General features: G+C 38.7%; 1 protein-coding gene across 2 annotated transcripts in view; it reads left to right on the top strand.

Annotated features, from left to right (window-relative positions):
• Positions 1–13,140, top strand: part of STXBP4 (syntaxin binding protein 4) — a 171,539-nt gene that overhangs the window by 139,641 nt on the left and 18,758 nt on the right. For both annotated transcript variants that reach the window (XM_060080938.1, XM_060080939.1), the window contains one exon: positions 8,456–8,513. In XM_060080938.1, coding sequence (XP_059936921.1) covers positions 8,456–8,513 — 58 coding nt within the window. The remainder of the gene's footprint in view (positions 1–8,455; positions 8,514–13,140) is intronic.

The raw sequence follows: 13,140 nt of genomic DNA, 5'->3' as shown, positions 1-13,140 counted from the left end.
TTATATAGTCATTTGCTTTTTTGTTTGTTCAAATGATGATGTATGTAACCATGTGTAAAAAGTCAGATCACAGATCCTAAATTGTCTGTTAATATAGAGTTTATGCAAGTCTAATTTTAAGGAATGTTTAAAGCACAATTCACAAAATCTATATAGGTTTTTAATAAACTATGTCCTTAGAAAGTTTTAATACTTAAAATACTGCATTATTTGGTTATTTACAGGTTACAACCATCTCTCAGTATAATAGGTTCATTTTTCATAGGAACATTAGCTAGTAGTTCTTTTAAAATTGGCACTGCAGTTCATACCTACAAATTAACTTTTACAATCGTAACTCTAACATTAAAATGTCTCTAAAATAGACTGCTTTCTGTTTAAGCATAAAAATTATTTCAGTTTCTTTCAAAAGAGCATTTCTGTAGGTAATAATGCAGAATTTGAGATGTTGAGAGGTTTTTTTTTTTTTTTTTTTTTTTTTGTTCTTCAGAAAGTTAAGCAAAATACTTTTGGACCATTTAAAAATATTGATTGTTGGCAATGCTAACGGGAGTTAGGGAAATGGAAGCAGTATGACAATAGTTAAAAGCATAGGCTGTAGCACCAGATTGCTTGGGTTCAAATTGTGGCTGCACCATTTTTTAGTGTGACAATGGGCAAGTTACTTAAACCTCTTAATCCCTCAGTTTCTTCTCTGTAAGATGAGGTTAATAATAACACCTATCTCAAATGATTGTTAGGATAAAATGAGTTAATATTTTTAAAATACCTAGAAAAATGCCAGGCATATAGAAAGCTCTGTGTAAACATTTGATAAACACATACTTTATGGTTAGAACAGTAATTCTCACATCATTTTAGACTGATACCGGTTTCATGTTATCATCTTTTGGATAAAATGATATTTCTATCCTTTGATTTTTGAACTTTCTATTAGGACCAGGGAGGTAAGAGGTAGGTTCCATGGTGGTTATACCGGACCTGGCTAGTACCGGGTTACAAGAATTCTGTGAGCTAAGTGTGAAACATAGTCATTATTAAAAATTAAAAATTGTTTTAAATTTTCAGTTTAAACATTTAAAAGAGGAATAAATACTCAAAACTTACCACTTCCTAATTATTTTCCTTATCTTTGTCATTGAGATTATTTATGTCTCATGTCTGGGAATACTATATCATGGCTTCCTACTACACATTTCTTCCCAACTCGGTAGTCATCGACGTCACATAAGTAGCTTGAAATCAGTTATGGTAGGAGTATTTGCACCACGGAAATCAGCAAATGCTACAAATTAGGGCTCCTCCTGCCCCCAAGAGCTGGTTGTTATGCACTTATCATCCACTCATTGAGGGTCAGAGTGTCCCACTGGTTTCTGTTATTCTTTTACTGGGTGTTATCATGAGTGAAATAGAGACTATATAATTTCCTATACTGGGAGAGGATTCTAAAAAATATCCCAGTATATTAATGGAGATTTCCCCTATAGATAATTTAAACACATTTCCTATATTAAGCATCCAAATTTCTCTATATCTCTAGAACCATAAACGACGGAGAAGGAAGGAGCTGTTGTTATTTTCCTTACTCTGAATAATAATTGTCTCCTTTTGTATACATATCATATAGTTATATATTCTCTAATAAGAGTCTCATGATAACCCTGTAAGCTAGGCAAGCTGACTGCTATTATCACTATCATATAGACTCCACAAGATTATTACTTTCCCATAGTTTTTCAATTATAATTGATGAACATTACATATAGATTCAGATTTTGTGACTGCAAAAAATTTCACTGTGATATATATCATATTCTTTAGTGAAGCTTTATTAATTGTGAGTTAGAGGTTCTCCCTTTCTTTCTTTCTTTCTTTCTTTCTTTCTTTCTTTCTTTCTTTCTTTCTCTCTCATAGCCACCCTTCCGCCCAAGCTCTTTCCCTCTTTTTTCTCTTTTTCTCAAGATATCAGATGCTAAAAGTTAAATATGTTTGAGTTTTCATAACAACTACACTAGAAAATGCTTTTCAGATAAGTTTGGTTATTTGAGCCCTCTGAGACTGATGGTGTTGTCTTTCTCTATTGTATTCTTGGAATTCTCATTCTCCATTGTTTCTCCCCATCCCAGCTCCTGCCATCATCCATGTGAGTCCACCACCTTTACTTTTCAGTTCTTTTCGTCCAATGCCCATTTTTTCCCACTTTACCATGGTCTTCCAATTCCACCACAAACCTTGGCACCACAGACAGTGGTTCAGACTCCCGACTCTCCCTCTCAAACCTTCCACCTTTCCAGCTCACTACATGGTTTATTGTCCTCAATAAGATCTCCTATTTTCTCTATCCTTCAGCCTCCACTGTTATTTTTACTTGTCTTCTTATTCAGCTTAAAGTCTGGGGTCCATTATTCCAATCACTCTTACACATTCCCTCAGCTCACTTGGCACTCTCTCCTTCCATCCCGCTATTTAACAAGACTCTGGGCCTCAACAAGCTCAGTCATTACCTTCTGCATGATATACCCAAGTAATGAGCATCACTGCAGTCACACAACCATAGTTCACTAGATTCCACTAGATCTCTTAATGTGTAATTATAATTATTTTAAAGCTCAATATTTTTTCTGGATCTGGTTCTGTTGGTGGTTTTATCTTTTGGCAATGGATCTTTTTCTCTTGCTTTTCTGTGTCTCATAAATGTGATTGTCAGTATTTGGAGGTACAAAACTGTAGAGACTGGGGTAAATGTTATTTAAACCCAGAAATGGGTCTGTCTCTTCTCTGTCAGGCCTTTAGTGTGTGTATGGTGGGGGGCGGTATTCACTCTCATTTGTAGGCAAGCTGGATTTGCATTTTGTTTCTAGGGTTCTACTGAGTTTACCACAGACCTCAAATTCCTCTAGTGCTTGTCTGCTGTTCTCTTGTGCTCATGTGAGGTCTGGGGTGCTGGGGGTAGGGATTCTCAGTATGCCTGCCCCATCCTCAGCAGGCAGCAGGCTCCACACACCTGCATCACAGTGGACATTTACTGTCTGCTCTCTTGCCCTCTCCCAGAGTAGGCAGTTCAGTGCCAGGTGAGTGGTACATGTGGGGAGTGGGGTGTGTGTGGAGAGGGTCTCAGCTTTCCTACTCTGATCTCTGGGTTTCAGGCAGGCCCCATGCCCAAGTCTCAGGGGTAGGACTTTCCCAGCCTTCCTGTCCCTCCTTAGTGGCAAACAACCCTACCTCCTACTAAGTGCTCTAGTGGATTTCCTGCCCCGCTCCTCGTGGAAGTCAAACTCTGTGTCGCATCAGTGCAGGATTCTGGATTTGAAAGGTTTCCTGCCCTCACCCCTCCATGACTTAGTCTCAGTGCAGGGTGGAGACATCAGGTTTTCTACCCACCTCACCCCACAAGTACAAATGAGGTTTTTGTGGAGTCTGGGAGGGACTGGGGGTGTGACAGTTTCTTCCCCTCCCCCAGGAACAGATGACTTGCCTTCTGTCACGCAGATTCCTGTCCACATGTGGGAGTGTCCCTTGTTCCTCCCCCAGCTGCAGCCGGCTATTACTTCATATCAGAGGAGGGTCCAGGTCATGGATGATACTTCTGCTCCACCCTCGAACTTTTGCAGATCCCGCATGTGCCCACACCACCCAGGGGCTCTCTCAGGTCTCCTGTCTACCCCTTGTCTTTCTCATGAGCAAAGAGCTGTTCAGGGAGAGCAGGCTCTCCTTGTGTCTAGGGCTCCCGGGGACACCAAGCTATCATGCTAGCCCATAATCAGGCTTTACAAATTTATTACAGTTTCAGATATTTTCTTCTTACCCACTTTTATGGCAAGACTTCTTCCTGTGCTCTGCCAAGAGGGAAAGAGTTCACGTGCCCCATCTTCCCTCAGAGGGGCTTGTCACTCTTTGGAATTCAGTTCAACTGAGGGTCAGCTCAGGTGAGGAACTCAGTCTCTGAGGAACTAAACAAAATTTTTAAAATTTTTTTTAGGTTGTGCAGCTTTCCGCACATATGGTGGGAGCAACATTCTCTTGCAGCTTTCTTCATCTTAAACAGTAGCATATCTCCAGCTTTCCTGTTAAGAAACTTTCAGACAATTTTAACATGGCCTGCAAAACCCTGCATAGTCATATTTGCCTGTCTCTCTGGCTCAGTCTTGTATCAGTCCCCTCCTAACTCACTCACTATGCTCCGGTAACAATGATTTCTTAGTTCCTCAAACATGCCAAGCTCTTCCCCATCCCAGAGCCTTTGCACTTGCTGTTCACTCAACCTAGTGTTCTTGCCCCTATCTGTACCTGGATAACTCCAACAACTTCAGAGATCCTTCCTTCATCCTCCATCCCTTTATCCAAACTGTACATAAAGTACTTCCTCACTCTTTCTCACAGCTGGACAATATCCCATTATCTGATATATAGTCTTTAATCAGTCCCCATTGGTGGTTATTTAGATTATTTTCAATCTTTTACTTTTATAATTAATAATCTTGTACATAAAGGTTATCTATAAGATAAATTCCTGGAAGAATTGCTGGATGAAATGGTCCATGGAGCCAGTTCAGCGTAGTGGTTAAGAGTCTGGGCTCTACTGCCTGCCAGCTGTGTAACCTTGGGCAAGTGATGGCTGTTTCCATGTCCATACCTGTTTCCTCATTTGTAAAATGGGGATAATAGTAGTACCTCGTAAAATTGTTGTGAGGCCTAAGAGAGTTGGTACATGTGTAATGCAATGTTTAGCACATGACCACTCCATTAATGTGAACTGTTGTTATTAGCATTTAAAATTTTAGGTAGATCTTGAAAAGTTTCTCCCCATACATATGTTATCATATGTATACTCCCATCAGTATGAGAATGACTGCCTCTTCATACCCTCAACACAGTGTCTTATTAAACTATGTTTTACTCTTTGCTAACATGATGAACACAGCCTCTCATACTAGTTTAATTTGTATTTCTCTTGTTAAGAGTGAAATTAAGCCTATTGTTTAAGTACATTTATGACCTGAATGTTCCACATGTTTCACAGACTCCTATTTGTCATTTCCTTTCTCTTACTGATTTGTAGGAGTTATTTATGTATTAAGGAGTTTAACCTTTGTCTGTGCTATGAGTTACTCTTTCATAGTATTCAATACTTTTCTTTCCTAGTACTTATTCCTACTTTTAATGGTGTCTTTATTTATGATTACTTTTTAATGTTTCATAAGACCAAGGTACATGTTAATTTGTTAATCATTATGTATTGAACACCAGGTAAAATGCTAAACACAGAAAAATAATCACTAAGAAAATGATCAATAAATATTTAATGAACGGGCCAAATATGACAAAGAGAACTTTCCTACGTAAATAGACTGGGAAAATAGAAGGGAAACTATTTTGTATGGACGTGTGATGAGTTTGGTTTTGGATATGTGGAGTGTTAGGTGACGGCCAGTATTCTAAGCTGAATATGCACGAGACTCCTACTTTGGCAAAATACTCATGAAGAGTACTTGGAAACAAATGATCTCTGATGGAAGGAATGTTATGTGAGGGTTCATAAACAAATACTTCCAATCAGAAACAATAGTTGTCATAACAGTTTTAAAGCAAATATGAAAGGGAAAAATAGAAGCATTATATATTTGCAAGTATAAAGATGTGGGGAATGTAGAAAATTTTTAATGCCTTGGAACTATAACGATTATTGAAAAGTATTTAGATAGTATGTTGTAATTATACCCAAATCACTTATTGTGAAGGGATGAAAATCTTTACTAAAGGACAATTGCATCCATCATAGTTATATAAGCTTGTAGAAATCAAAAGCGCCCTTTTTCTATAAAGTAGGTTATTTGGTTTATCAATATATTGTGGTTTTTAATTTATAACTAATTGGACAGTGATTGTGTTTTCTATTACTGAACTATCACTGAAAGATAGTGCTATCAATTGAGTCCCCAAGTCTGTTTTTTACAGACTATATTAACTGCATGAAGAAGAAGAAACCACTCAGTCTTCTAAAAAGAAATGCTATTTTTTCAGAACAGAGAATTTATCCTAAAATATTATTTAATAAACAGGAATATCTTGATGGCTGCAGTCATTGAATAACCATTTTGACTTATATGGATATGAATTGGTACCTTTAATAAGTCCGTTGTGAAGTTATAGTCCTTGTTTACTAATGGTAAGAAAATAATCAGGACAGGAACTCTATTTTGATGGCATGGGGATGCGGTATCCCAATGTTCAATCTCAATTCTCAAATGATCCTATAGATTAAAAGATACTGTCTTTAAAGTATACATATTTTTTTCTCCTCATTAAAAAAAAAAGACCTGTGAATTAAGAAATTAGAAATATGGCTATAATTGCACTGGAGAGACAAGTCATTTAAACAAAAATCTAAGTCACATTAGAATGACTTTCTACTTTTAGCATGTCTTTGCCCTATTGATCATCATTCCTGGCATTTCTGAACCTTTTTGTCAAAAAAGCAGGGGTTTTGTGTACAGTCATCAGATTCTTCCCTTCAGGTGAGGGGCTTGTCAGTGAAAAATGAAGTGATCTGTAACAAAGGTGTAGAAAGTGTAAAGGCGATAAATCTACGTGAACTGCAGCAGCAGTTGATCATGGCCTGTCTGGCTGAGCGTGTGCTGGCCATGGTTACTATCAGAGATATATATAGTGTCACTTCAGGGGCTTTTAAGAAGCCAGTCATTTGCTTATGCTGAGTTCCCAGATATGCTTATTTGTGCTTAAAGTAGGATCATTTATTCATTAAGGGAGAAAAGAAACTCCTAGGTGGCCTGTGTTAATCCACAAAGGAAGTAGTTACAGAATTTTGGGCCAGGCTTTTATTTTATACAACTGTGTTAAAAGACTGGAGGTAAATATAAAGTAAAGCTTGTTTTGTTTTTCTTATAAAAATAACATCATTAGAGCTATTCTCAAAGAATAGGAAGCGAATGATGATAGAGAAAGGTTTTATTTTGTTCATAGTTGCTCTTCCTGCATTTTTGCTCTGCCACTTGCTGAGACTTGGGGAAATGGTTTGTTGTTACAGTTCAGTTACTTTCTAAAGAAGTAGGCTACCTGGACCAGGAGTCTGTTGTTTGATGTGTTAATGTATCTTATACTCATCAAAGGAGGCTTGATAAGTCAATACCAAAGACTGATCCAAAAGGTCAATTACAATCCTTAACAGCAGCAGTCCCCAACCTTTTTTTTTTTTAATTTTATTTATTTACTTATTATTTTTGGCTGCTTTGGGTCTTTGTTGCGCGCGGGCTTTTCTCTAGTTACGGAGAGCGGGGCTACTCTTTGTTGCGGTGCGAGGGCTTCTCACTGCGGTGGCTTCTTTTGTTGTGGAGCATCGGCTCTAGAGCACAGGCTCAGTAGGCATTGCTCCGCGGCATGTGGGATCTTCCCAGACCAGGACTCGAACCCGTGTCCCCTGCATTGGCTGGAGGATTCTTTAACCACTGAGCCACCAGGGAAGTCCAGTCCCCAACCTTTTCGGCACCGGTTTCCTGGAAGACAATTCCACAGCTTCGCTCACTCTCCCGCTGCTCACCTGCTGTGTGACCCGTTCCTAACAAGCCGCAGACCAATACTGGTCCGTGGCCTGGGGATTGGGGACCCCTGCTTAACAGTATTCAAGGGTGGAGCCAAGGGATGGAAACCCTTGTGTTCTAAAGGAGTACCACCCATAATTGGAATATAAGAGAATGGGCTGCCTCAACCTGGGCCTGTTCTGTTTGGTATGATGAGGACAAAAATGTACTCATTGATAGAAATATGGCCAAATGGTTGCTTGCTTACTTCAGTTTGCATCTCTTTATAGCTAACTAATTAACCTCAATCCCATTACTGAAATGGAAGCTGAGTTCAGCAAATTGTTTGGCCATTAACATCTAGTGCACAAAATTCTTAATTAATAAAATAAAATACTACAATCCACTGTAAATCACTTTGCTAAACTTTCAGACTTCATAAGGAATTTTGTCTTGTCCAAGTGCTACCTTCAAACCACTTGCTGATCTGGTACTCATATGTCGATTCCCTGTGGAGCTGAGTGAAAGAATGTAAAGGGAGCTAATTAAAGAAACTGAGCCTGAATAGACAAGCAGAGGCCATCTTGTCCATCCTTCTGCCTCCAGGCAAAAACCATCCCCTGCACCAAAAATTTTTGCTTGAATCCTGCTGACAAAAATGCTCACCACATGTAAATGACAAGTCATGATCCATTTAATGCAACTAAAGCAGATTGTTAACTGTTCAAGACTTATTTATTGTGTTCTAAGATGCTGAGTATGAAAGCTCATCTGAATTGTTTTAATTCCTCCTTTCTAGACAATTATTTTGTACAAGAAACATACTCAAATAATTGTAAAGCTGTGGGAAATTTGTGTCCAGGAAATAAAGTTATCTTTATCATCTTATTAAATGTATTTTTGGTTTCCTTTCACTCAAGGTCTACCTTACGGGTGGGAGGAAGCTTACACAGCAGATGGAATCAAGTACTTCATCAAGTAAGTACAAGCATCTCAACCAAGTAAGCAATTTTCTTCACATCTGGAGAGAACCTGGAAGTTGCAGAATAATCAGTAATACCAAGAAACCCTCTTGGAGGTTACAAAAATTAGTAACAAGAAGTGAAACTTCACCATTTTCATTTCATGTGATTTAAATGCTACTATCAGATATCATTTAGAAAAAAAAAAAAAACCCTAATAATTATTTCAAGGGAAACATCAAAAAATTGGAACAGGATTCTCATTTGAACCTAAATGTTGGCTGCCTCAATTCACTTCTGGCTAAAAGTATTAATATTTATGCAAAGTTAATATCTAATGAAAAAGTCTGGTTTGTCTTAAAACTTATTAACAATAATAGTAATAATAATCAACATTTTTTCTTGCTTTGCAGTGTACACAGTTCATTCATTCTGCAAATTTTTTTTTTTTTTTTTTTTTTTTTTTGCGGTACACAGGCCTCTCACTGTTGTGGCCTCTCGCATTGCGGAGCACAGGCTCTGGGCGCACAGGCTCAGTGGCCATGGCTCATGGGCCCAGCCGCTCCACAGCATGTGGGATCTTCCTGGACCAGGGCACGAACCCACGTCCCCTGCATCGGCAGGCGGACTCTCAACCACTGTGCCACCAGGGAAGCCCTGCAAATATTTTTTGAGCATTTGCTGTGCACCAGGCAGTATTCCATACCTTGGAGATACAGTAGTGAGATATACAGACTATATATATTCTATATATTCTCTGATATCAAGGAATTTACTTAATAGTGAGGAAAAACATACAATATATAAGTGAGGAGATAAATGAGACAGTATATGAACAAACCTCATCTCAATGGAGTCTCAGAACATCCTTCATTTATAGATGAAAAAAATAAGAGCCTAGAGTAGTTGCCAAAAAATCCACAGCTAACTAAATCAACAAGCCAGAAGGGAATCCAAGTCTTCTGACACCAGGATTCTCTCTAGTGTACTAGACTGATAGAGACCTCTCTTTGAAAGCCTCAACAGAAATACATTTTCTAGCTGCTGGACTGGTTAATTTTACTCTGGACACAGCAATCTTGTATACTTCCACTATGTTCTGGGTGGCTCTTTTCACGTCAGAGTTGGAGTTATGAGAACACAATGGGGGTTCCCAACAACCTCTTAAAATTCCAAGAGACTTCCTTATATGACCCTTTTTTTTAGCAAATGATACTTGGTATGCATTTGGGGAGGAAAAGAGAGATGTGTCCTTGCCGTTCTTTCAAATGAGCACGTATTTTTCAAAGCAATATCCACATTTTGGATTCTCAAGCTCTGTGACTTTACACAGGTTCCTACATCTCTTTTCATCTCAGTTTTCTCATCAAAAAATAAGGGGAACTGTACCTACTTTATAGAGTTGTTAAATGTTAACCACCTAGCATAAAATTTTGAACACAGTAGGTACCTAATAAAATAGTCATCATTAATTTACAACATGGAGAAAACATCATGGTGGAAAAAAGAACAGGAAAAATCGTATGACCATTAAAGACATTGAAAATTCAGAAGCTTCATATTTGAAAAGATTTAAGGAAAAGCTAGAGGTAAATCTGGCGAAGTATTTTCTTGATTTTTTTTTCTTGTGGTCTCTAGCAAAAAGTAATTAATAAAGCAAAGGTGTAATTTATAATACATGAAGGAGAAAGGGACTTTTGGAAAAAAGGACCCAGGAATTCCATGAATAGATTACATTTAGCGCCATACTATTCACTTTCCAAATCATAACTCTTCTGGAAGGAAAGTTTCACTTCAATATGCTGTATTAACTATGTTTAGTTCCTGAGAGATTTGAATGACTGTACTGTAGGGGTAGCAAGAAAATGAAAAACCACATCCAAATTTGCACTGGGTTTCTTTCTTTCTTTTTTTTTTTTTTTTTGTGGGGGGTACATTGGCCTCTCACTGTTGTGGCCTCTCCCGTTGCGGAACCCAGGCTCCGGATGCGCAGGCTCAGCGGCCATTGCTCACGGGCCCAGCCGCTCCACGGCATGTGGGATCTTCCCTGACCGGGGCACAAACCGGTGTCCCCTGCATAGGCAGGCGGACTCTCAACTACTGCGCCACCAGGGAAGCCCGAGTTGGCTTTTCTGCTAGTCATTAACCCCATTCAAGCACCAACATTTATTTTAGTTTAACTATTCTTAATGGAAGTCTTACTTTACAAGTATTGTGTGCTTCCCTGCCTTCTTCTACTGAGGCCCCTGAACAAAATCATTATAAACATCAATCTTATACATAATACAGTGAGTTCTGCAGGGTGATGTTAAGCTGCATAAGCTAGAATAGAGACACAGCTCTCATCTCTCCCCGCTCTCGACATGCCCGGCCATCTCCTCATCTCCATTCTCCTTTTCGATCCTCTACACACTTCACCATCTTCCCCAGGAGTTTATTTGAGGAAGACAGGATGCCAAATAATCAGACTAATTTGAATTGCCTGTAAATAGTCCTGGAGTATGCATCTACAAGTGTTTGTATGTGAGTCAAGTGCATAAGTTCTGGTGCAGGTGGATTTGATTCCAGGAAGGCCATCTGGTATGTGGAAAAGAAGAGCGTGGGCTTTGGATTCGGAGAAATGAAGGTTCCAATGCTGGTGTCTCCACAGAATAGCTGAATGACCTTGGCATGTGTACTAAACCTCTCTGGGCTTTAATTTCTACATATAGAATGGAAAGAATATTAGCCCTTCGTAGAGTTCCTGCCCAGAATGAATGAGCTTATGTATGTAAAGAGCCTATCATAACACCTGACCCAAAGTAGACACTTTCAGCCAAGGTTAGGCCTCTTCACTTGCTCCTAACCTTTTGATGAGCGTTTCTTCTCAGCTCTCAGCTGCGTTCAGACAGGATGCCAAATAAGTCATGTCTGCATCAGCAAGCATCCACTACATGTCTTTCTTGGAACTATTTAGATTTTTGTTTTTTCATCCTCTCACTACCCCAACCAAAATTTTGAGCCTGGATAGCCTGTGTTAGCTTTTGGGTGGTAGTAGTTCATTTACCATGTGAATGGTACTTTGGAGGCAAGAAATAACAAGTAATGAACTCAGTTCATTGCCTCTGTCACCTTTGCTTAAAAAGAACAGTGACCGAGATCACCCTTCCAGAACATTGGAGGAGATGCCGGTCTGTGTACGTATAACCTCTACCCTGAGATTGACACCTGTCACTGTCTTCCCGGAAACCGAATTGTTACATCTGATGGAAGCCAAGCCTCGGGCAAAGGAGTAACTGTCAGTGCTATCTCAAGAATGCCTGGGCAAAGACGGTCCTCATTGAATATTCCTATCCACCCACATGCCCATTGCACACCCATTAATACTTTGTAGTCATCTACTTACCTTCTGACACAAGAGGAGAAAGCATTTTATCTGGTGTAAACAAATATGATCAAAATATTGGCATTGCTAGAGCCAGTGTTTCACGGAACTAACAAACATATACGTCTATATGTGTGTGTGTGTATACACCAATATGTGTATGCACATATGCAAATAGGCAGGGCTTACTCACTTGCTATATAAATACCAGTGCATTCAAGGGAAAACTTTCTTATTTTCTCCTTAGAGAGAGAGTTGCAGCGTTCTTAAGTTCAATGACAAAATGCCAGTTATCTTGATAGCACTGTAATGAAATTATCTGATAAACCTGACCATTATACCACCCAACTTCCTATCTTCCCTTTGCAGTTATATACTATTACAGATTTATAATAGTCTTTTGATATGATTCCACTTTAAAAGTTCATATACTTTATATGTATGTTATATAATTTAACAGAATTATTATGAGTTATGTTTGATAGTAAAAATGAACTTAATATTACAAACTAGACACAACTGCTACATTGCTTTCATTGAACTCTTTTTTACTATTGAAGGTTTCAGATTCACTGTGATCACTGGCCATGATTTCATGTATTAATTCTCTATTGCTGCTTAATAAATTTCCCCAAAATTTTGCAGCCTTAAACAATAAACATTTATTTTCTTACCCAAGTTGCAGAGGGTCAAGAACCCGGATGTGGTTTTGCTGGATCATCTGACTCTCTCTCGATGTGGGTTTCTCATAAAGTTGCAGTCAAGCTCTTCGCCAGGTCTGGGAATTGAAGAGTAGTTTAATGGGACTGGAATATTTGTTCCAGGCTCACATGTGAGGCTTCAGTTCCTCACCATAAGTGGACCTTTCTCCATCCATAGGGCCATAGGGCTGCACAAACATGACAACTGGCTTCCCCCACAGCAAGGGACAAGAGAAAAAGTGAAAGCAAGGGAAACACCAAGATAAAACCTGCAGTGTCTTTTATAACCAATCTCAGAAGTGATTGACATACCTTCTGCCATATGCTACTGGTCACACAAACCACCCTGGTACAGTGTAGGAGGCAACTATACAAAAGTGTGCATGCCAGAAGGAAAGGACCACTGGGAGCTATCTTACAGGATGCCTATGACAAGGCTGTTTCACAATGTACTATATATAATATATTAATGAACAATTAAATTATTATATATATAATCTATACATCTTTATAAATGATACAAAAATCTCAATATCATATACTTGCTTCAAACATTATATTGTACTGTTGGTGATTTT

This window comes from Mesoplodon densirostris, chromosome 18, assembly GCF_025265405.1.
Source record: "Mesoplodon densirostris isolate mMesDen1 chromosome 18, mMesDen1 primary haplotype, whole genome shotgun sequence".
Taxonomy (NCBI): Eukaryota; Metazoa; Chordata; class Mammalia; order Artiodactyla; family Ziphiidae; genus Mesoplodon; species Mesoplodon densirostris.
Note: the sequence above shows the minus strand (reverse complement) of the source record. Positions and strands in the feature narration are given on the sequence as shown.